At 38.1% G+C, this 22,937-nt stretch overlaps 1 protein-coding gene across 2 annotated transcripts in view; it reads right to left on the reverse strand.

Annotated features, from left to right (window-relative positions):
* Window positions 1-10,893: 10,893 nt before the first annotated feature.
* LOC114494393 (cytochrome P450 20A1) overlaps window positions 10,894-22,937 on the reverse strand; it is a 69,686-nt gene continuing 57,642 nt past the window's right edge. For both annotated transcript variants that reach the window (XM_028509469.2, XM_036023043.1), the window contains 3 exons: window positions 21,055-21,119; window positions 11,789-11,878; window positions 10,894-11,651 (listed from right to left, as the gene is read on the reverse strand). In XM_028509469.2, coding sequence (XP_028365270.1) covers window positions 11,501-11,651; window positions 11,789-11,878; window positions 21,055-21,119 — 306 coding nt within the window. In that variant the 3' untranslated portion in view covers window positions 10,894-11,500. The remainder of the gene's footprint in view (window positions 11,652-11,788; window positions 11,879-21,054; window positions 21,120-22,937) is intronic.

Here is a 22,937-nt window from a genome sequence, read left to right on the forward strand (position 1 = left end):
TCCAGGGCCTGCCAACTTTTTTTTTTCATAACAATCTGTTTCTTGCCACTTTCAGTAATATTGCAAAAAGGTTACACTTGGACAAAATTGCTAAATAAACCCCATAGTGCATGGTAGTAAGTTTCACTTGTGTATTAAATACAAGGTTAATAGGAATAAGGATACTGGTTGCTATGTTCATGAAATGGAACATAGGAGAGGTTAATAGAAAGAAAAGATTCATGATTTTCTTTGTCAAAGTAATTTTATGTAGCGTCTTGGAAAGAAAGGAGCAGAACAGAATAATTTTGGTTATTTTAAAATGGCAGGGAACACTGAATTTAACTACACTTAAAAATACATCAGTAGGATTTCTTCCTTCCTCCTCCACAGGAATTAACAATATATTTCTCACAGATTTCTGTTAGCTACTTCTATTAGCTAAATGTCTACCCAGATGAATAAGTAAATGACTCACATCACTGAAATATTTCATAAGATTTTATGATGGTATTTCAGGGAAAAATACCATTTTACCTTCCAGCAGAAAGATTTTTGGAATTAGGTAAAATATAGGAAAGTAAAAGTCCCGTCAGGGAAATAGGGACTAGGATGAGATTTTAAGTGGACTTGAGCACTTTTGCAACTTTAATAAATCTGTGTACTATGAAACAGCTTTTATTTAAAAAAAAAGTTTGGCATCTACTTACTATCTCATAAATAATTTTAAGCTATCCTGGAGAGGTTTAAACAACTAAATGATAAATCATAAATAAGACATTACCAGGAAGTATAGCCCTCAAAACCACTGAGTCATAGCGCCACACCAAGTAAGGTAAGACGTATCCCAAAGCCATCTTCATGGGCTGCAGCCAGTGCAGCCCCACAGAAACCTGCTGCTCAGAAGGGCCCTATGCTAGGGGATTCATGCTCTGAAGACAACATAGTAAACTCTTCAAAATTTTATTTTTGAGTTTGCGTTTTGTAACTGAAGTCTAGTGGGACCATGGAGTAAACACTAGGAGCTTGGAGTCTATTTCCTTGCCTTGCACACAGTTTCTCAGTGACCAGTTCCTTGCTCCCTGTGCCCCAGCTGGCCTTCCTCTCCCCACCCCTGCCTGCAGTGGACCACTGCTGTGTTCTTCCCCGGGCAGCAATAGGACTGACTACATTAGCAGGGAGTTGGTGACTGTGGCCAAGGACCCACATTTTCACTCTGCACTGGGCTCCGCAAATTATGTAGTCAGCGCTGATTGTGCCTCCTCTAAAAAACTGAAAAACGTTTATAAACATCAGAGCATAGTCTATGGGACTTTTTTTTTCAAGCACCTGTTTTTAGGAGACTATTACCCTATTTCTCTCAGTTACCAATTAACATAGTATACTAATTTAACCAGGTGGGGTTTGGTTTGTTTGTTTGTTTGTTTACTTAGGGGGCCTTTTCTTTGTTTTAAATTCTTCCTCTAGAGAATAAGATGAAATCAAAAGGAAATCACATTCTGAACAAGTTAAAAAAAAAGAACTGTATGAACCTGAGCACGTCCCCATACAATGCAAAGTCTTCCAGTATAAATTTCACTTATATAAGGGGATTGGATTAGAAGGTATCCATGGGTTCTCTTAAATGTAACAAAGTATTCCAAAATCTATTAAAACTAAAGTAAACCAGAGCTAATAAATTAATAGATCATGCTTCTGACCTCAGCTTAGTTAATTAACTGTCTTCAGGGGTTCTTAAATTATTATAAAACATTAATTTTTTAAGACTGCACCATAGTGAAGTTGAAGGTATCAAGTGTAAATAATTGGTATCATGAGATTTCTGGCCAAGATGGAGGCATAGGTAGATACACTTTGTCTCCTCTCACAATCAAAAGAAGGACAACAAAAAATTAAAAAAAAAATAACTAGAACGGCCAGAAAAATCAAACCATATCGAATTCCAACAACCAAGGAGTTAAAGAAGAAACATTCATCCAGACCAGCAGGAGGGACAGAGACAGGCAGCCAGGTGGCAGCTAGCAGACTGGGTGGTCCCACATTTGCATGTGGACAAACCAGGAGGAACAACTGGAGATGAAACAGACCACACAACCCAGGGTTACCAGCATGGGGAAATGAAGCCTCAACACCTATAGTGGTAAAAATCTGTGGGGGTTGCAGCAGTGGGAGAAAACCCAGCCTCACAGGAGAGTCCGTTGGAGAGACCCACAGGGTCCTAGAATGTAACAAACCCACCCACCCAGGAATCAGCACCAGAAGGGCCCAATTTGCTTGTGGGTGGTGGAAGAAATAACTGGAAGCTTAGAGCGAGCAAGCAGCATTGTTCCCTTTCAGACCCCTCCCCCACATACAACGCCACAACATAGGAACATGGGTCACCCCACCCTGGTGAACACCTAAGCCTCCACCTCTCACTATGTAACAGCTGCGCTGAGACACACATGCAAAAAATATGGCCCTAAGGAAAGAACAGATCAAAGCTCCAAAAATAGAACTAAATGATGAAGAGATGCCCAACCTATCAGATGCAGAGTTCAAAATACTAGTTATCAGGATGCTCATAGAAATGGTTGAATATGGTCGCAAAATAGAGGAAAAAGTGAAGGCTATGAAAAGTGAAATAAAGAAAAATATACAGGGAACCAACAGTGAAGGAAATTAAACCAGGACTCAAATCAACGATTTGGAGTAGAAGGAAGAAATAAATGTTCAACCAGAACAGAATGAAAAAACAAAAATTCAAAAAAAAAAATGAGTAGAGGCTTAGGAACCTCCAGGACAACTTTAAATGTTCCAACATCTGAATCAGAGGGGTGCCAGAAGGAAAAGAGGAAGAGCAAGAAATTGAAAACTTATTGAAAACTTATTGGAATTGAAAAAATAATGTAGGAGAAATTCTCCAATCTGGCAAGGGAAATAGACTTCCAGGAAGTCCAGGTAGCTCAGAGAGTCCCAAAGAAGTTGGATCCAAGGAAGCACACACCAAGGCATAACATAATCACATTAGCCAAGATTAAAGATACGGAGAGAATCTTAAAAGTAGCAAGAGAAGAGGATACAGTCACTTCCAAAAGAGTTCCCATAAGACTATCATCAGCTGATTTCTCAAAAGAAATCTTACAGGCAAGAAGGGGCAGGAAAGACGTATTCAAAGTCATGAAAGGCAAGGACCTACATCCAAGATGACTCTATCCAGCAAAGCTACCATTTAGAATGAAAGGGCAGATAAAGTGCTTCTCAGATAAGGTCAAGTTAAAGGAGTTCATCATCATTAAGCCCTTATTATATGAAATGTTAAAGGAACTTATTTAAGAAAAAGAATATGATAAAAACTATGAACAATAAAATGACAACAAACTCACACTATCAACAACTGAACCTAAAAAACAACAAAAACAAAAACAAACTAAGCAAACAACTAGAACAGGAACAGAATCACAGAAATGGAGATCACATGGAGGATTATCAGTGGGAAAGTAGAAGAGGGAGAATGGGGTAAAAGGTACAGGGAATAAGAAGCATAAATGGTAGGTACAAAGTAAACAGGAGGAGGCTAAGAATAATATAGGAAATATAGCGGCAAAGAACGTATATGTACAACCCATGACATGAACTAAGGGGGAGGGATACGGATGGGGGGGTGCAGGGAAGAGGGGAATAAAGGGGGAGAATGGGACAACTGTAATAGCATAATCAATAAAATATATTAATAAAAAATAATAAAAACTGCACCACAGAGGATCTGAAATATAAAACACAAACACCGCTTTTTAACAAGCATCTCAAAATTTTAGGCACCCATGGTCTTAAGTAAAAGTCACAGGCACTGTTACTAAAAGGCACCAGTGACTACCCCCTTATTCCAATGCTAAATAAATTCGCATTTCCAGAATTGAGCACGAGAGTTCCTTCATTGTAAACTTTGGGTCTCCCAAATCCTGGCCGCTGATATACAAGATAGAGCTTGGCAGACAAGGGTATCTGAAGTGGGGTGAAAGAGGTCAGGTAACGCTCTCTCTCTAGTGTTGCTGGATTGGAGTTCGGGCCACCGTGCACCCGCCGGGCAGGGTACAGAACATCAGATTAGTTTTAGATTAGATTAGATGATCTACAGATTAGTTTTAGATGACCCCAGGGAGGCTGGATCAGTTTGGGGGCTGACCAAGAGATTTGATACAGAATTTCCCAAATTTCCTATGGACCTCATGTAATTCCTCTAAATAAGAAAAAACAAAAACTCAGAACAAACTCATGGTTCTACTTCTATCTAAATTCATCTTGGGTTTGAAGTCAGATCACTCTGTGATCATGGAGCAAACAAAGTGACGTCTATCTTGGTGGAATCACTGTGCTATAAAGCTTCCCTACTGCTTGATTTGCATTTTCCAAAATTATATAATTCCAACAGGGCACCATGCAGATAGAAATATGGGTATACCACAGTGCCCAATTCTTCTGATTAAACTCTGTATTGGGAAAGATGAAAACCTCAGAGACAGACATAAAATTTATACACACATAAAGCAAGGTTGTCATGGCAACTTTGCTTGAAGTTATGTATTTTTAAATCTAAGTAAATTTAACATTCAAAACACATTTGCATCTCCCTCAAAGGTTCTGTATCCAGAATATATATATATATTTTTTAATTTCCCAATTCCTTCTGAATCTACATCTTCTTGAAAGCTTAACAAAATTCTATGAATATAATAGCAGCATAGACTTAAACACATATTTTCAGAAGGATATGAGAAAAATCAAAGGGAAAGCCTAATAACATTACTATTCCCAGAAGCCCTAGGCTTCTCTAAATTTTTAGATAGCAGGCCATGCCATATAATCTTGACATGGTTCTTCTAAGCTTTACAAATCAGTTATTTATTAGCTGATGACCTTGCCAACACAAGGAACAAAACATAAAACCTGAGCACACCTTGTGCTGGCGTATGACTAAGCAACATTTCATACAAGTGACAGTAATAAATATTGCTCTTTAACAGAGTAAACCAAATCTTAGTTTTATTTCTTCTCACTCTGAAAGTTCTCCAATATTCCTACTTAGCATCAACGTTGACAGTTATCCTTGGTAAGATATCTAGTTTAACTCTCTTGCTCACACACTAAAAATAACAAAAATAATGGTTCTTCTGCTTCTTCCCCCACTACAGCTTATAACAGAAGCCTCTGTGTTCTTTGTCATGCGGTCAACTACAAGTCCTTCCTTACTGGCCACTAACCTAAAGGGTCCTTGAGCTGCTTCTGAACCCCAGACCAAGAGATCTCCAAGTGTTACTAAGCTTCAGGACATGAAAATTTCTGGTTCTCCCTCCTGGTGAAACACAGATGTGGATGGTACTTCTTGTGATTTAAACCAGTGATTTTCAATCTTTCTCATGGACGGCATATATAAACTAATTACTAAAATTCTGAGGCACACCAAAACATGTTTTTTTGCCAATCTGACAAAAAATGGGTATAATTTTGATTCATTCACACTGACAGTTATTGTTGTGTTGGCTGTTGTCATTTTTTTTTTTAATTTGACAGTCTAATGGAAAAGGGTCCATGCCCCTGACTAAATAGTCAGTTATTGCATGGTTTAAAAATTCTGGCAGCCCACGGGTTGAAAATCACTGCTCTAGAACATTACTTCTGAGACACTGGTTTTATAGGGTAATAGGAATGCCTGGGAAAGGGGATACTTTCATTAAATACATTTGGAACATTAAGTGTTAAAGCAAAGTAAAATAGGTTCCTTAGAGTAGAGCATCTTAGCACTTCCACTGTATTAACATGTATTACAAAGACATGAGAAAGAACTTAGTGTGGAGCATCTGAGTATGAATGAATCTGATCCAGGAATCTTTTTCTCGAAGTACCCCACAGGATAGTTTTCCATGAGACACAATTTGGGAAAGAATGCTCTAGCTAATGTAATAAAAAGACTCAGATCCTTAAACTTTTCCTGGTTTAATAATGATCTCATGATACAGAAGGAAAAAAGGAGTACTTATTACCAACTGTTTTGGTTGATCTTTTATATAAGTACCGGCTATTATAAACCTATGTTCACACCTAGGACAGGCATCACTGAAAGGCACCTATTCCTCCTCTTAAATACGTCCAGTAATGAGGTACTTAGCATGTCACAAAATACAATTAGCATTAGAGGTAGTTTGGCTACCTGGAAATCTTTCAGCTATTTAGTAACTTCAATAATTTCCTTTACTTTACTCTACATGAACAGAAAACCTCAATGAAGATTTCATTTATTTACATTCATTTATTCAAAAATATTTATTGCCCTTTTGGAGACAGGCACTTTACAATTTTACCTATGACATAGTTATAATGGTGAGGTAGCTGTTTCATTCACTATGATCATGTGTTAAAAAGTGAAACAAGAATTTGCAAGTAATTTATTTTATTTTAAAGGTTTTACTTCTTTTTTTTTAAGATTTTATTTGTTTATTTTTAGAGGGGAAGGGAGGGAGATAGACAGAAAGAGAGAAAAACATGAATGTGCGGTTGCTAGGGGTTATGGCCTACAACCCAGGCATGTGCCCTGGCTGGGAATCGAACCTGGGACACTTTGGTTCCCAGTCTGCGCTCAATCCACTGAGCTACGCCAGCCAGGGCAGATGTTACTTATTTTCTAGACAGGAAAAAGAAGGGAGAAAGAGAAGGAGAGAAACATCTATTGGCTGTCTCTTGCATGCCCCTCACTGGGGACCTGGCTCACAACCCAGCCATGTGCCCTGACTGGGAATTGAACCAGTGACCTTTTGGTTCGCAGGCCAGTGTTCAATCCACTGAGTCACACCAGCCAGGTCTAAAAGTATTTTAAAGGTAAATAAATGTGTGTGTCTTCTGTAATTACTCAACAGGATATATTTGTGACTTACTTGCTGATGGCATTTCATCACATGCTCTAACAAGATCCACTCCCAATCTCTAGAAAGACAGCCACCAAACTGTAAACCTATTAATTGGAGAGTGCAACTAGAAAAGGAATATCATTTCCCACCTTTTGTTTATTGCCTGGATGTTTTACAAAATGGCTCCCAATTCAAATTTAACAATTATCCATTCATTCAGTGTCATAAAAATCTGTAAATCAAAGATTAAATTGATTTCTACTTTAAAAGTCTATTTATGCCCCCCCAAAACATCTATTCCTGAAGCCCTTACAAAAAAGTAACACGAGAAAATGGTTAAAATTCATTAAGTGAAAAGGAACCACATTGTTATAATTGTAACAGGTAAAAATACGTATGTGTAAACAGGAAAAAATTTAACAGTTGTATAGTTGGTAGCATTAATTCACTTTTTAATGATTTCTTTTAATGCTCCTGTTACAATACTACTAATCATTTTCTTTAGCTATTATGAACAGTATATCATTTGAAACTATTGTTTGATTCCCTTTTAAATAAGAAGAAACATACCAATAAACCCCACTGAAGATATTAAGATAATTTGAAGTTTAGATCTTATTTACCTATGGTTTATTAGCATCTACCTATCTTCAATTACAGTGTTTTTTCTAGCAGGAATGAAAAACTATTTTAGTCTGACACGGAACCTACTGTTACGCTCTAAGGACTAAATGAGATAGGTGTATAAAGTCTGCACTTGGTTTGTAACCAATGCCTGTTGCAGCCCCTTGTTCTACTTTCAGTTTAACTTATTACTGCAAGTTTCAGTCGCACTCCTTTTTATCACTGCAGGTCACTCACAACAGTTCAAAACAACATTGTATCATTAAGCCTTTCTGGCTGTGCTGATTTCCTCTGACTTTTGTAGTAACAGTAACTGCTTTGTTGTCATATCCTCCCCCCACAACTCCTCCCCTTCTACCTCAATCATTGGTTTTAGTAACTTAGGAAACAGGCAGAGCACTGGCTGAGAAGAAAAATAAGGTCACTGGTATCAATTGGTTGACATTATATAAAAGCTGCCCTGGAAAATAGTGTCCATTTCTCTCTCACAGCTGCTAAACCACTCCTTGATGCTACTGGTCCTGTCTCAGTCTTACACATGGTAGAATTGTGTTTTTAAGTGGTTTTCAATCTGTCAGTATATTCACATGGGGAAAAATTTTAGAGGTTAACAGTGCTTTTAATGGATCTAGAAAAAAAATAAAGATGTCTTCAGGGAAGAATCTTAATCTGTTTGCCCCAGAATCCAGAAACAATAAGAAAGATTCTTAAGATTTCCTCTTAAAATTTGAAATGCCATCTCAATTTGAACTTAATGATACTGAAGATTTCCTTCAGGATAGTAATTTCTCTTTTTAATTGTTCATTTTACATTGTTCTATAACTTTAGCAACTTAGATGTACAAACATATAACTGTTTTATTAGCACAGATGGAGAAATAAGGATATTTTTAAAGTGGAAAGGAATAAAAAGAATAGCTGCGAAGGGAAAGAGAGAAAAGAATGCCAAAAATCTGTGCTTACTTTCTGTGTGAGAAGAATACTAATGTTCCAGTTGTAGAAAATGGTATTGTTCATAATATACTAAATGAGGAGAACAGTATATATAGTGTGTCTATAGAAATATGTGGATACAAAAGAGAGTGGAAGGATTTATCTCAAAGCTTAACACTGACGAACTTCAAGTAGTGGGACTCTCATTGACTGAGTTTGCTATTTTTGTATTTCTATTGTTTCCTAGGTTTTTCTACAGAAAGCCTATATAACTTTCATAATAAAAAACAATGTTTGTTTTAAAAATATAAACTATTTTAAGATAAAGAAAACAAATTTTGACATAGGATCTATAAATAAAGCAGAATCTATATATATATATATATATAAAAATGAAACTGCACATTTGTGGGCTAAATAAACACCATATGAGGTTTTTATTTTTCCCAAACACATGTACAGAATTAATCTGGACTTGAATTTTATGAGCACATATGGAAAAGCCTTTTCATTCCATAAAAATGTGTTGTGCTGATGTTTTTAACAATAAACTGCTGAACTATCTATCAAAAAGAATGCACATCACAATCAGTGAACGAATAGTTAAAAAAAAAACCCAAAGCTACAAAACTTAAGAGCCCCGCAAAGTTCTGCTACAAACCATTAGTGACACTGTGGCTACTAAAATATCAGTCATTTGATCAACACAAAGGGCTAAGTAAGAATAACAGGGAATGAACAACTTATTTCATACATAATGAATAGTATTTTGTTTTTTAAATTCTTTTGAAGATGATCTAATGTTTTCAGTTAGTCATGTAACTATGAATAAAATGTGCTTATTTAGACAATTCTTCTGGCCTCGATTCTCCTTGATTCCAACCACTATTAGAACTACACAGGGCGGGCCTCTCTTGTTGGCAACACGCCAGCTCGGGCTCAGCGGCCCTGTTTCTGCCTCGGTCATGGCTGACCAGGTCTCACTTACTTTGAAACTCCACTGATCTCACCTGATTTTACTAACACTTGGTTTATGCATCAATTGCCTACTCTCAACTTTCACTGCCAATTTCCAAACCAATTAAGGTACTTGGACAACAAAGGAAGATGTGCTACATGCACAAAACCATGATACCTGGGTGGGAATACGTGTAACAATTTATTTTGAAACGTACCTTTTTAGAAACAACATGATGCTAGGAACTATGAATACATTTGACTTAAGGTTTTTGGATATAAATTATTCCATAAGCTAAATATTTTTGTCAGAAATAAAGCCAGCATCTAATTAAATTCTAAGTTAACCACTCATAACTAGGTCTAAAACGTTAGCTCTTTAACCACAAACACAGCATAAAAGAATAATTAAGAACTAGGGTACATTCTTGAAATTAATTTTACAAATTAAATGCAGCAGTTTCAAAAATAAGCTCACTCGCAACATTTTTCATTTTTCTCCCTTTCCTCTCTGTCTGCACTTGGCATATTGCCTTCAGCTGTAGTCTTTAAAAAATGTATTTTTAAAAAAGAAGTCTTTAAGAACAGCATAACCCAAAAAAAGTGAACTAAAATACAGTGCTTCAATAGAAAAGTATTAAATACAAAACTTATCAGTACTAAAGTGTGAATGTTATAAGATACTTAAAATATTTTGAAGCCCTGTCTGGCATAGCTCTGTGAATTGAGTGCGGGCTGCAAACCAAAGTGTTGCAGGTTCGATTCCCAGCCAGGGTATATGCCTGGGTTGTAGGCCATAACCCCCACCAACCGCATACTGATGTTTCTCTATCTCTCTCCCTCCCTTCCCTCTCTAAAAATAAATAAATAAAATCTTAAAAAAAAAAAGAACAAGGCTGCTTTTTAAAAAATATATATTTTGAAATAGCCTCAACATTTTTTTGCTTACTAGTAAGACTGAACATTTTTCTAAAAGTTTACTAGTTATTTCCTCCCGTAAAAAGCTGCTATTCATGTCTTTTACTCATTTATCAATTGTATGTTTTCTTACCAATATGTATGAGCTCTTTATACATAATATGGTTATTAAACCTTTCTGTCAGATATTTTGCAATTACTTTCACCCATCTTTGTTTTCTTTTTAATTTGGGTTGTTTTTTTTCTGTTTTTGTTTTTTGGTTAGTGCTCTCTCATTTCTTAATAATAAATTCAGCCCTGGCTGGTGTGGTTCAGTAGATTGAGTACCAGCCTGAGAACCAAGGGGTCCCTGGTTTGATTCCCAGTCAGGGCACATGCTTGGGTTGTGGGCCAGGCCCCCAGTAGGGGGTAGACCACACATTGATGTTTCTCTCCCTTTCTTTCTCCCTTCCTCCCTTGCTCTCTAAAAATAAGAAAATCTTTTAAAAAATTCATTATGTTAACTATATAACATAATACATAAATTTAGGAATTCTGTTTTTTCCACAATGAGAATTAGTGGAATAATTTAGTGCTAATAAGATTTGCAGCAAAACAGAAGGACCAACCAGACTCAATTTTATTTTCTCACTTCAGCATTAAAGACCAACTGTGTTATTTTCCAAATGATCAGAACATTTCAACATGATGAGACTTGTATAATTCATGAAATGAACACTATTGTCTGAGAAGGCATAGAAATAACAAATACAAGACAGGCTACCCATTGAATTATGAAACCCAGTAGCAACGACTAAACACAAATTAGTTTATACTCAGAAAATAAAAATACTAATCCAAGAAACAAAGTTCTGAAAAATCCTTTCTTCTCCCTTTAAGGTGATTTATTGGAAGTATGAAAACAAATAGGCTTTTGTTTCTCTTTTATGAATATTCAGAAAAACATATTCTCCAAATTCTACAAAATAAGTTCTCTTTTCAAGAATATTAATTTTAGAGACAAACTAAGGAAAGCATATGCAAAGAATGGCATAGAAAGAGATAAGACAAATGTACATCATGCATTAAGAAAATCTAATATACAAAAGTCCAAATTTACTTAATAAAGTACTAGTATGTGTTTACATTACACAGTTAGGTTTATAAAAGGATTCAATACAGATTTTCTAAATGGCCATTTTCCTCAACAAAGGTAAATGTAGTACATTTCAATGTCTCTTTGAGACAGTGACCCATGCTTCTTCCTTGGCAGATGTTACCAGTTCATACTTAGTTTCAATGGCTTGTCCCTCCACAGGAAGTAGGTGCAGTCTCCTCACCAACACACTCAGCAGAACTGTGGCCACCATATATGCAAACCTAGTCAGGAGGAGAGTTGACTAGTTACTAAAAATGAACAATCACACTTTAATTATGCAGACTGCTCATTTCTCATCAGCTTTATGAGTGTGAAGCCCGACACCTCTCCTTTCACTTTCCTCGCTCTATCACCTCACCTCAGCTCTGGGCATTCCTGTGCGCCCGAGAATCCAAGCAAGGAGAAAGTTTTCCTTATCGATTCATCATCAAATCGGTCTGGATCAAACCTGAAAAGAAGATTGGTATTTAGTTTTTAAAAAGTCACCTCAATATATTTAATTTTTAAAAAAAAGAAGTTTGAGGGCTAATCACAATAGAGCTCTTTTGGTGATTTACATATTTACAATGTAAGAACACAGCAGTGTAATAAAGTTTAAAATCTACTGAAAATAGAAACTGCTGTCGCATTAGACTTAAATTTTACTTGTTATTATGTTCCCAAATCATTCAACATATATAGTCTCTTTCTGCTTATTTTATTAGTTTAAATAATAGATGTGAAATACATTTCTCTGGAACTAGTAATGAATAAAATTTTAACACAGTTTTTACATCATTATATGAGATATAAAGATAAATCATACAAAATCATGTAATAGATACTTAAATTTAAGTGTTCAAAATATCTGTTACATGAAACCATCTCAATATGCAAGGCATTCTACATTGCCTCATCAGTTAAATTTATTTCCTAAAATCAAAGACACCTGGCTTAAAATTATATTCATCTATTACACTACATCAAAATATGCTAATAAGTGACAGAAATAAAGAAACAAAGTTTTTTTATTGTACAGAATTATATTCTGTAAAACACTGCAGGAAAAAAGGATATATTAAAACAAAACAAACCACCCACTATGAAGCATAAAATTTCAACTCCAAAACAAATGTTTCTTTGAAAAGATAAACAAAATTGATAAGCATTTAACCAGACTCACCAAGAAAAGAAGAGAGAGGACCCTAATACATGAAATCAGAAATAAAAGACAAGGGGATCTGAGATGGCTGCAGAGTAGCTGGAAGCACCATTCACTTGCTCCCAGACCTGAGCTGGTCTTACAGCTAAATCAGAGAGCAAGCAACTTGAAGAACCAGCAGAGGATGAATGAGAGCATGTGTAAGTGTGTACACAGACGAGAGTCCAGGGAACATGCGTGAGCGGGCAAGACCCTGACCACCTGCAGGGCACTTGTGAGCAAGAGGCCCTGGCTCTTGTAGCAGATCAACTGCCCCTGCCACTGTGCGACCCAGCTCTTCTGGCTGCGCAGATTCAGGGCAACTGCGGATGGGCTCAGGAGCCATGAGCTCCAGGGGCAGAGAGAGTGGCTGAGGTGGTGCTGGCTGCAAAAACAGCAATGTGGGAGCAGGCCCACCCAAGGCTGAGAATCGCTGGAGGGAGCCAGCAGAGCACCCTGCCACTGCCCTGTGTTATAGTGTTGCTGTGGGACTCTTCCCAGTGCCAGCTGGGAGAGATCCAGAGAGAAGCCTTATCTGAAACTGTCAGAGGCTCTGGCACACTGTGGCCAACCCTGACTGAGAGAGACTTCTGATTTAGGGGAAGGAGGAGCACATGGAGAACAGGTTGCCCAGGGCTCGGTGCTGTAGCATGAGGGGCCACACAGAAACCGTTTTAAAAGAGGAGCTGAGGCAAGACTTGAGACTCGGCAGGGACCTGGAGATTATGTGTGTGTGCGTGCACAGCATGCATGTGTGTGCACAGCAGCTCTGACAACAAAGAACTCAGAGGGATAGAGTCATAGAGTCATGCTGGAGGGACTGTGGGACCTAACCCAGCATGGCTGGTGTGCAGGCAACTGTACAGAGGGGAGAGTCTGGGCCCAAGACTCCCACGAGTGAGCAACAGGCTGGGAACTGGATGGCCAGGAGATGAATGCCAGAGATTCGCTGCAGCCAGGTAGGTCCCCTCACAGACAGCCAAACCCAGCAGCCACCTGTGGGATTATAGGCTCTGCAGATCAGTGAGACCAGGCTCCAGAGGCCAGACTCAGGAGGCCCCTGCTGGGTGCATTTCCAAAGGGGAAAGAAGAAAAAGCTCTGAAAGGGCCCTTTCTACCAGATACTAAGAGCTACACTGTTCCTTGGGCCCTGATCCACTGAAACCACAGAGCAGAGATTAGAGACAGGTGCAACAAGGGGTGTTCAGGGCCCCGTCCAGCCTCTGCACCTAGACAGAGCCATTGTCAGCCCCAAGCAAGGAACAGATGCCCCTTTTACAGATTGATCCCTCACAGGAAATGGACAGCAAATTCACCAGAAACCGTATGTTATCGGAAAGAATCTGGGACAGACCAAAATGTGTGGCAAGAGAGCTCCCACTATCTTCCCTGACGACTGAACAGTGTGACTGTCACCCAGGGGTGACTCAGGGCTCCCGGCAGCCCGATTGCACCTGAGGCCCTCTGTGGAGGCAGGTGGAGAAGGTACTGACAGTTTTCTTGGGTCATTAAATGAGGGAATGACCCAATCTTGGGTCATTAAATGAAGGAATGCCAGCAAGACAAAACAGTGGTAACCAGCCAAATCTGAAGGAGACAACCACAGACTGTGGATCGCTCATAGTTGAACAGGATGCCGAGGGCCAAACTGGGGCACCATCTGACATTAACAGGGGTGGATACAGAAAGAGAAGACTGGTAAACACTGCATTCTACTGAGATGAATTCCACCACAGTCTTCTTCATTATTTGTATTGTTTTCTTTCCTGCATAGCCTTTTAACATTCATTCCTTTTCCTTCAAGTTTGTACCTATTATTTTACAAGATTCTATATTTCACTTTAATTCAAATCTCATATATTGTTCCTCCTTCCTCTTACTCTATTTTACCTTCTTCCTTCCTCTTCTTATTTTTGATTTAAAATTTTTCTCTTGTTACGAATTGTTTCTGTTCTGCACTCTTACTATTTCTCCTCCCTCCACCCTTAATTTTTCTTACATTCGTTATCTCACATTCTTTATCCTAGTTTTAAAATACCCTTATTCTCTCTCTACCTTTATCAATCTTTGCTTCTTGGTTGTTGATATGGTGGTTGTCGTTGCATTTCTTTAATTTTATTTCTAGATCTTCACTATTTTTGTATTTCAAATCCCAAATTTTACCATTTCCCTCCCCAAATCCATTTTGCCTTCTTTCTGCCCTTTCTTTATTGTTTTAAATTTTAATTTTTTCATGTCTTAGCCTGTTTTCATTCCTCACTCTTAATATTTCTTTTCCCTCTATCCTCTCAAAATCATTTTTCTTTCCTCTAGACATCTCTTAAGCTTTTCTTTCTTCCTTTTTTCCTCCTTACTCCCATTCCACCTATATTAATCTTTGCTATTTGTTGTGGATATTATGTGGATATTATGTGGATATTGGAGCCACTGAGGTGGCTCCAATTTGGTTCCTTTTTTTTGCACTATATATTTTCTAAATTTTTGTTTAAACCTCATACTATAATCTTCCCTTTTCTTACTTTTTATTTTTTTCCTCTTCACCTTATTTCTAGTCCCTACTCTTATTATATTTCCTCTCTCTACCCTCTCAAAATAATTTTTCTTTGTTAGTTATCTCATATTCATTTTTCCTTTCTTATAATAGTCTTAATCTCTTTATGCCTTTATTAGAATTTGCTCATTTGCTGTTAATAGTGTGACCGTGGGCTTATTTTTGCGGGTGTGGGTTTGTTTCCTGGATTGTTTGGTTTTGTTTTAGCAGCACCTGTACAACAGCATTCAAGATGTGGTGGGTGGTGTGACTCTCAGTCAGCCAGCCAGAGGGAAGGACCCACCAACGAACAGCCCAACAACAACCAAACCCAATTGGAACTAGAGACCACAAAAATGGCATAAGGGACATTCCGAGGGCACCCAGCTCAGGAGATGAAGGAGACTGCATCACTGAGTCCCACAAGTCTCCTACCACAGAAGGTCACACCACAAATACAAAAAGTCAAAGCAGATCAGTCTAATATGCAGAAACAAACAAGAAGAGTCACCTAAAATGGGGAGACAAAGAAACAACCCCCAATCAAAAAGAAAGGAGAAATCCCCAGAAAGAGTGCTAAATGAAATTGAGGCGAGAAAACTATCAGACACTGAATTAAAAATAATGGTTATAAGGATGTTCAAGGAGCTCAGTAAAAACTGCAAGGAACTTACTTGGAACTATACCAGCATGAAAAAGGACATTGAAACTATCTATAAGAGCCAGGAGGAAATGAAGAATACAGTATCCGAAAGGAAGGATATATTAGAAAGAATTAAAAGCAGGCTAAATGAAGCAGATAATCAAATCAGCAAGCTAGGGGACAAGGTAGAATAAAACTCCCACACACAGCAATGAAATGAAAAGAGATTCAAAAAGAATGAAGAGGAAGATACAATAAATGGAAGTGTATACTGTGTTCACGGATTGGAAGAATTAACATCATTAAAATGTCCATACTATCCAAAGCAATCTACAGATTCAACACAATCCCTATTAAAATACCAATGACATATTTCACATATCTAGAATGAATATTTCAAAAATTTTTTATATGGAACCAAAAACTACCCCAAATATCCTCAGTGATCTTGAGAAAGAATAAACTAGGAGGGATCACAATACCTGATATCAAACTATACTACAAGGCCACTATAATCAAAACAGCATGGTACTGGCACAAAAACAGACATATTGCTCAATGGGATAGAATAGAGACCCCAGAAATAAACCCACACCTATATGGTCAATTAATATTTGACAAAGGAGGCAAGAATATGCAATGGGGTAAAGATAGTCTATTGAATAAATGGTGTTGGAAAAATTGGACAGATACATGCAAGAAAATGAAACTCAATCACCTTCTTATATCATACATTAAAGACTTAAATGTAAGACTCAAAACCATAATACTCCTAGAAGAAAACATAGTCAGTAAAATCTCTGAAGTTTCTCTTAGCAATATTTGTTTTGATATATCTCCCTCAGTAAGGAAAAAAAGAAAAAACAAACAAATGAGACTACACCCAACTAAAAAGTTTTTTAAAGCAAAGGAAAACCATCAACAGAACAAAAAGACAACACAGTGAATTGAAGATGATATTCACCAATGATACATCTGATAAAGGGTTAATATCCAAAATTCACAAAGAACTCATACAACATAACACCAAAAAACACCCCCTCAAAACAAATAATCCAATTTAAAAAAATGGTCAGTGGACCTGAATAGACACTGCTCCAAAGGGGAACACACAGATGGTCAATAGACATATCAAAAGATGCTCAACGTCACCAGTCATCAGAGAAGTGCAAATTGTTTGGTCATTTTTAATAGAATATTCTCTATCTCTTTGTTGAAATTCTCACTTTGATCATGGATTGCTCTCCTGACCTCTGTGAGTGTCATGATGATTGTTATATTGAATTCTCTATTGTGTAAATCACTTATATCCATTTCCTTAAGTCCAGTTTCTGAGGATTTATCTTGCTCTAGTTTCTTCATTTTGGATGGCTTTCTGTGTTGGTTTCTTCACATTAGATAAAAGAGCCACCTCTTCCAGTCTTGACAGAAGTCTTGTGTAGGAGATAAATCTAATTACTTAGCGCAGCCTGAGCTCCTGATTGCCTGTCAAACTTCTGTGATTATTCAAGTTGCTGTCTTCGTTTTGTAGGAGCTCTCAGTAGTTGAGGGCATGCCAAGTCCTGCCTGTGTCTAAAAAGAGAGGGCCACAGTCAGCACCTAGATGCAGACTGATTCTGGACCATCAGGCAGCAGCTGAGAAAACTTCTTCCAAGGAGAAATTGGCATGTAGGAATTTTTGTCTGTTTTCTCTGTGTGGGACCCAGGGGTATAGCCACAGGGGCGCTCCTGTACCCATTTAGAAACGGTTTCTTTGTTTGCTACAGTCTTGTGGGACTTGTGAATGCCAAGTCCCACTGGCTAACTAGCTAGTAATGGAGGCCTAACAGTAAAAGCTGAACTGCTAGATGTGCGGACAAGTTCCTTCTTGGGAGATATTGGCAAGTTGGCTTTATCGTTGGAGCAAGAAGGCAGCAGAAGTGCCGACCAGCTATTTCAAGCATGAGGGAAGATCACAGCTAGCACCTAGATGTGTGGTGATTAGAGGCCAGACCCTCAGCCAGCAGCTTGTGAGGTATGCAGTCTAATCTCCTCCAGAGAAAGACTGGGGAGATGGCCATTTTCGCCTGTTCCCTCTGCATGAACCTTGGTGGCGAGACACTGCAAGTACCTGCATGCCTGTTAGCACTGCTTCTTTGTTTGCTACAGTCCTGTGTGATTCATGAACACAAGCCCCAGTGGCTATCAGAGCTAGGTGATTTGCGGCATGACCCTCAGATGGCAGCTGTGAAAGCTGGGGAAGTAGATGTGTACACAAAAGAGATGCTGGCAACTCAGTTTTGCTGTAGGAGTGGGCCAGGGGAAGAAGCTGCCCACTGGCTCCTTCAAGCTCAGGCGAGGATCACAGCCAGTAATTAGATGTGTGCTAATGAGAAGCTGGACTCTCAGGCAGCAGCTTGCAAAGTATGTAGTCAACCTTCTTCCAGGGAAAGAAAGGCTGGAAGATGGATGTTTCTGCCTCTTCCCTCCGCACTGAACCCTGGAGGACAGCTCGGTAAGTGCTTTCATCGTGCCTTCTTTAAGAACTGCTGCTCTGTTTGCTCCACTCCGGCGGCACTCGCACACAAGCCTGGATGGCTTTCAGAGCCAGGTGTTTTGGGAGCCCATCTCTCAGAGGCGAGAGTCTTCAAAGCTGGGGCACTAAATGTAGCGTCCAAACCCTTCTCCTCAGGAAAAAGCTGGGAATTGAGGGATGCTGCCTAATTGTATGGCGCTGTGCTAGGGTGGGATTTATGGCAAGGTTTATCTTAGTTTTTCCTACTTGTTTCTTTTTTTTTAAATATTTTATTTATTTATTTTTAGACAGAGGGGAAGGGAGGGAGAAAGACAGGGAAAGACACATCAATGTTTCGTTGCCTCTCCCACGCTGCACACCAGGGACCCTGGGCCACAACCCAGGCATGTGCCCCTACTGGGAACTGAAGTGGCGACCCTTTGGGTCACAGGTCAGTGCTCAATCCACTGAGCCACACCAGCCGGGGCAGCTTTTCCTACTTGTTTCAATGAGGGTATTTTCTCATTTGCCCACTATGTAGAAGTCACTCAGCTACTTTCTAGATTTCTCCAAGAAAGAATTGCTCATGCATGGCTATCCATTCAGTGTGTCAGTGGGAAGAGATTCAGGAGCCTGCTGTGTGCATCATCACTTTGTCCCAGTCCATACTGAGGTTTTTTACGTTTGTCTTCATTCTTTTCAGTTGAGAATTTTTAGTTCATTTGCTTTTTTAAAAAGATTTTATTTTTAGACAGAGGGAGAGGGAGGGAGAAAGAGTGAGAGAAACATCAATGTGTGGTTGCTTCTCATCCACCCCCGACTGGGGACCTGGCCCACAACCCAGGCATGTGCCCTGAGTGGGAATTGAACCAGCGACCCTTTGGTTCACAGGCTGGTGTTCAACCCATTGAGCCATACCAGCCAGGGCTACTTTGCTTTTTTAAAGCTGGTATTTCATCATTTGGTATAGAGTAATATTTACATTCTTATCCATTTAAATCATAGAATTTGACCCAGGGTTTCATGCTCTGAAATAATGCCAATATTGTAACAGTAATAATGCATTTCTAGGCATTTTTGTAAATAAATCATATCTATACAAATATCTATAGGGAAAATAAGTTAATGTCAATTATTTACTCAAAAAGAAAATTTATAGAAACCACAATAAAATATCACCACATACATATAGGAAGTAAAATTTAAAAAAACAGTGATAATAGTTAATGTTACTGAGGCTGCAGAGAAATTAAATCTCTCAAATATAACTGATGAGTATCCTTGAAAAATAGCCTAGCAGTCTCCAGCAAAACTAAACATGCACTAATCATGTAACCTAACAATTGTACTCTTGGGCATTTTTCCCAAAGAAATGAAACCCTGTGTTCACACAAAATCTGCACGTGAATAATCATAGAAATTTCATTCCTAATGGCAAAATCCTAGAAACAACCCACATGCCCTTCAGTGGGTGAAAGGTTGAACAAAATCTGGTATATCCATACAAGAGAATACTATGCAGCCATAAAAAGATATGCAACATCTACACTGCCCTCAGGAGCATTATGTTTAGTAAAACAGTCAATCTCTTCATTCTCCTCTGTGTGACAAATATACTTAAACTGTAATTAGTTGTCTCCACAAGGTCTATCTCAGTCCTATGCACATGTTTGTTAGTGTGACTTGTCTCTCAGGATCATCTCAAGGTGCTGACAACAATGAATCTCTAGACCTTCCAAAAGGGGATGGGTAAGGAGGTACCTAACTTCAGAAGGCTTTTCCGTATCATACAACATAATTACCAACACTTTCTAAATTTGATTACATTTGATTCCTAAAAATGATTTTAGGAATCAAAATCATTTTAATATATAATATTTAATATATATTTAATATATATTTTAATATATATTCTTTTTAATATATAATATTTTTAATATATATTCTTTTCAGATTTTTCAATTTGCAACCTAAGTTTTCTGATCCACAAATGTCTATCTTTAATTTTGCTATAAAAGCTACTTGGAATATAAATATACTCAATTTCACTTATAGCATATTTTGAAGGATTGCTATTTCATTTATTAATAGACTTCCTTTAATATCATTATAATATTAAAAACTAAAATGATAGGCACACTTAATATGTCCCGTCCTTATCCTCCAGAAGTAGGTCCCATCCTTATCCTCCATAGTACCTCAACCATGCCACCAGCCTTGCCCCCTGCATTACACATAGCTGTTTTACCCTTAATCAACTCAATAGATAACCTTCTTCCAGGGCAGAGCATCTTAATCCATTTCCCTAGAATTTCACTAGATGCTTACCTAAGAGGCAAACAAAAGCAGCTCTGTTCTTCAATTTTTTCCCTCCTTGCCATTCTCACACACAACACTTATACACACAAAACCTACTGTCTGAATTTCATTAAAGCACTTAATAATTGAAACCAATTATTACAGGAAAAGAAAGAAACTATATAAGCAATATCTATTGAACTAAAAGACAAAAAAAGAATTCCAAATCCACTGAAATTAAAAAGTAGTTGCAGAGATCAGGTAGTTAAATAGATCTTAGGATAGAAGCAGTAACAGGAGGGTCAAAGAGTAGCAGACAGCAGGTTCATAAGAAAAGGAGTGAGGAGAAGATTTGAAGGGAAGATACAAATGTACCACTGACACAAATTAAACTTTCTCCTCAAAACTTAGAAAAGGAATGCGAAACATGAAACACGTAAAAATCAATCATCACAATGACAGTGACAGATATTTCATACTTGTATGGTGATGGCCAAGTACCGGGGTCCTGAAGTACCACTCCAAGAGCGTAAAGAACAAGGGTCTGCAAGAAAACAACAACAAAAAATTCTAGTTAGTGAAGGCCTAATAGAAACAAAATGACTCCCAGAAAGCCAGTTCATCCTAAATGCTCATTTAATATAAATAATAGATACAAAATAAAAATATAAAATAATAAAAGAAAACAGAAGCTATTATTTTGGTAATCTTATAGTGGGGAAGGCATCTGTAAGTGTGTCACAAAAGCCATAAAGTAATAGCAGACTAAACTACACAAAAATTTAAAAAACTGCATCTAGTCAAAACAAAACAAAAACATACCATAAATACCAGTAAGAGTAAATAATACCAAGAAAAAATATTTGCCATATAACTGACCGTATGTGCAACATGGAAAAAGATCTATAAGTTCACTAGAAAGAACAGTGAGTTATAAGCAGATAATTCACAAAAGAAGAAATACAAACTGGTAAGACAGATATGAAAAGCTGCTCAATCTCTCCAATGATTAGGGAGTAGCAAACTAAAATCATAAGACAATTTTACATAAAATTCACAAAATATGTAATAAGATTCATAAAGCTAGAGGTGGTAAGGATACAGAGAGACAAAGCCCACACATTATTGATAAAAATAAAAAATGCCTTTTAGATGGCAATTTAAACATACATATGCACTTTGACCCCAAAACTCCATTTCCAAGGCTCTATCCAATACCTACAAGTATATGATTTATAATAAAAAATGTCAATCTAATTTCCATTTATGAGGACTGCTTAAATAATTATGGTGCATGTGTGATAGGCAGTTAGACAAATGTGAGCAGAGCAAGAACAATGGGCCGGGTACAGAAGGTCACCAAGGTGGAAAGCTCCGGATGCCTAGGAACTGACCTTTCCTCCCCTAGCATACCACTGGTCATGAAGTTCAGACCCTCCCCTGACCTTTTCTCCCCTGGCATGTTGCTAGTCATGCAAGCTTTAGAGGGGGAACAAGAGGGATGGAGAGTAGCCTGTAAGCATTAAGCCTCAGGACTAGGGGGTTCTGACCTGCAGCAAATACATGTAGGCCTCAGTTGCATCTCAGCACCAGGCCCCCAAAAAGCAGCAAAACCAGACAAGACCCCACAGCTGACCTCAGGACCAGCTGCACTGACTAATGTCGCCCTGCCTTGGTGCCAACTAATCAGTGGAGACCTCAACGCTGAAAGGAAGTAACTGGAAAGCCGAAACCTCCTCTAAAATCCCCACCCTTAAAAGTCTTTAGGAGGAGGATCCAGCCCACTCTCCCTCCCAAAAGAACCCAGAAGCCTTCCCATCCCTCACCCCACCTAGGCACATTACCTTTACCTTCCCCTCTCCTAAGCTCCAAGGACCCTTCTTTTGCCTCTGTAATTTTCCATGAATCACTCCTACCTCTATGATTTTCTAAATAACCTTTCTCTTATACTTTGAGTCTTAGCTCTGAATTCTGTCCTAGCCAGAACTCAGGTACTGAGGATGCTGCACCAAGGTCCAGTCTGAGCCCCTGAGTCTAACAGCTGGTGCTTGCCACCGCCAACACACGGAATACTATGCATCCATTGAAAATAATGACTTGGATCTGTATCAAGTACCCGTTGTACTAGTAGCTATGATACACTCAATAAAAGAAGAAAATTACAGAATATATAGAAAGAGTAACCTTTCACCTATATATTGTTTTAAAAATACATACACGCAAATACAAACACACAAAGTAATATACATACACAGAAAAAGATCTATAAAAATACACCCTGAACCATTTCTTAAAAGATTTTATTTATTTTAGAGAGATGGGAAGGGAGTGAGGAAGAAAGGGAGAAAAATACTGATGTGTG

This window comes from Phyllostomus discolor, chromosome 4 (assembly GCF_004126475.2).
Source record: "Phyllostomus discolor isolate MPI-MPIP mPhyDis1 chromosome 4, mPhyDis1.pri.v3, whole genome shotgun sequence".
NCBI classification, from domain to species: domain Eukaryota; kingdom Metazoa; phylum Chordata; class Mammalia; order Chiroptera; family Phyllostomidae; genus Phyllostomus; species Phyllostomus discolor.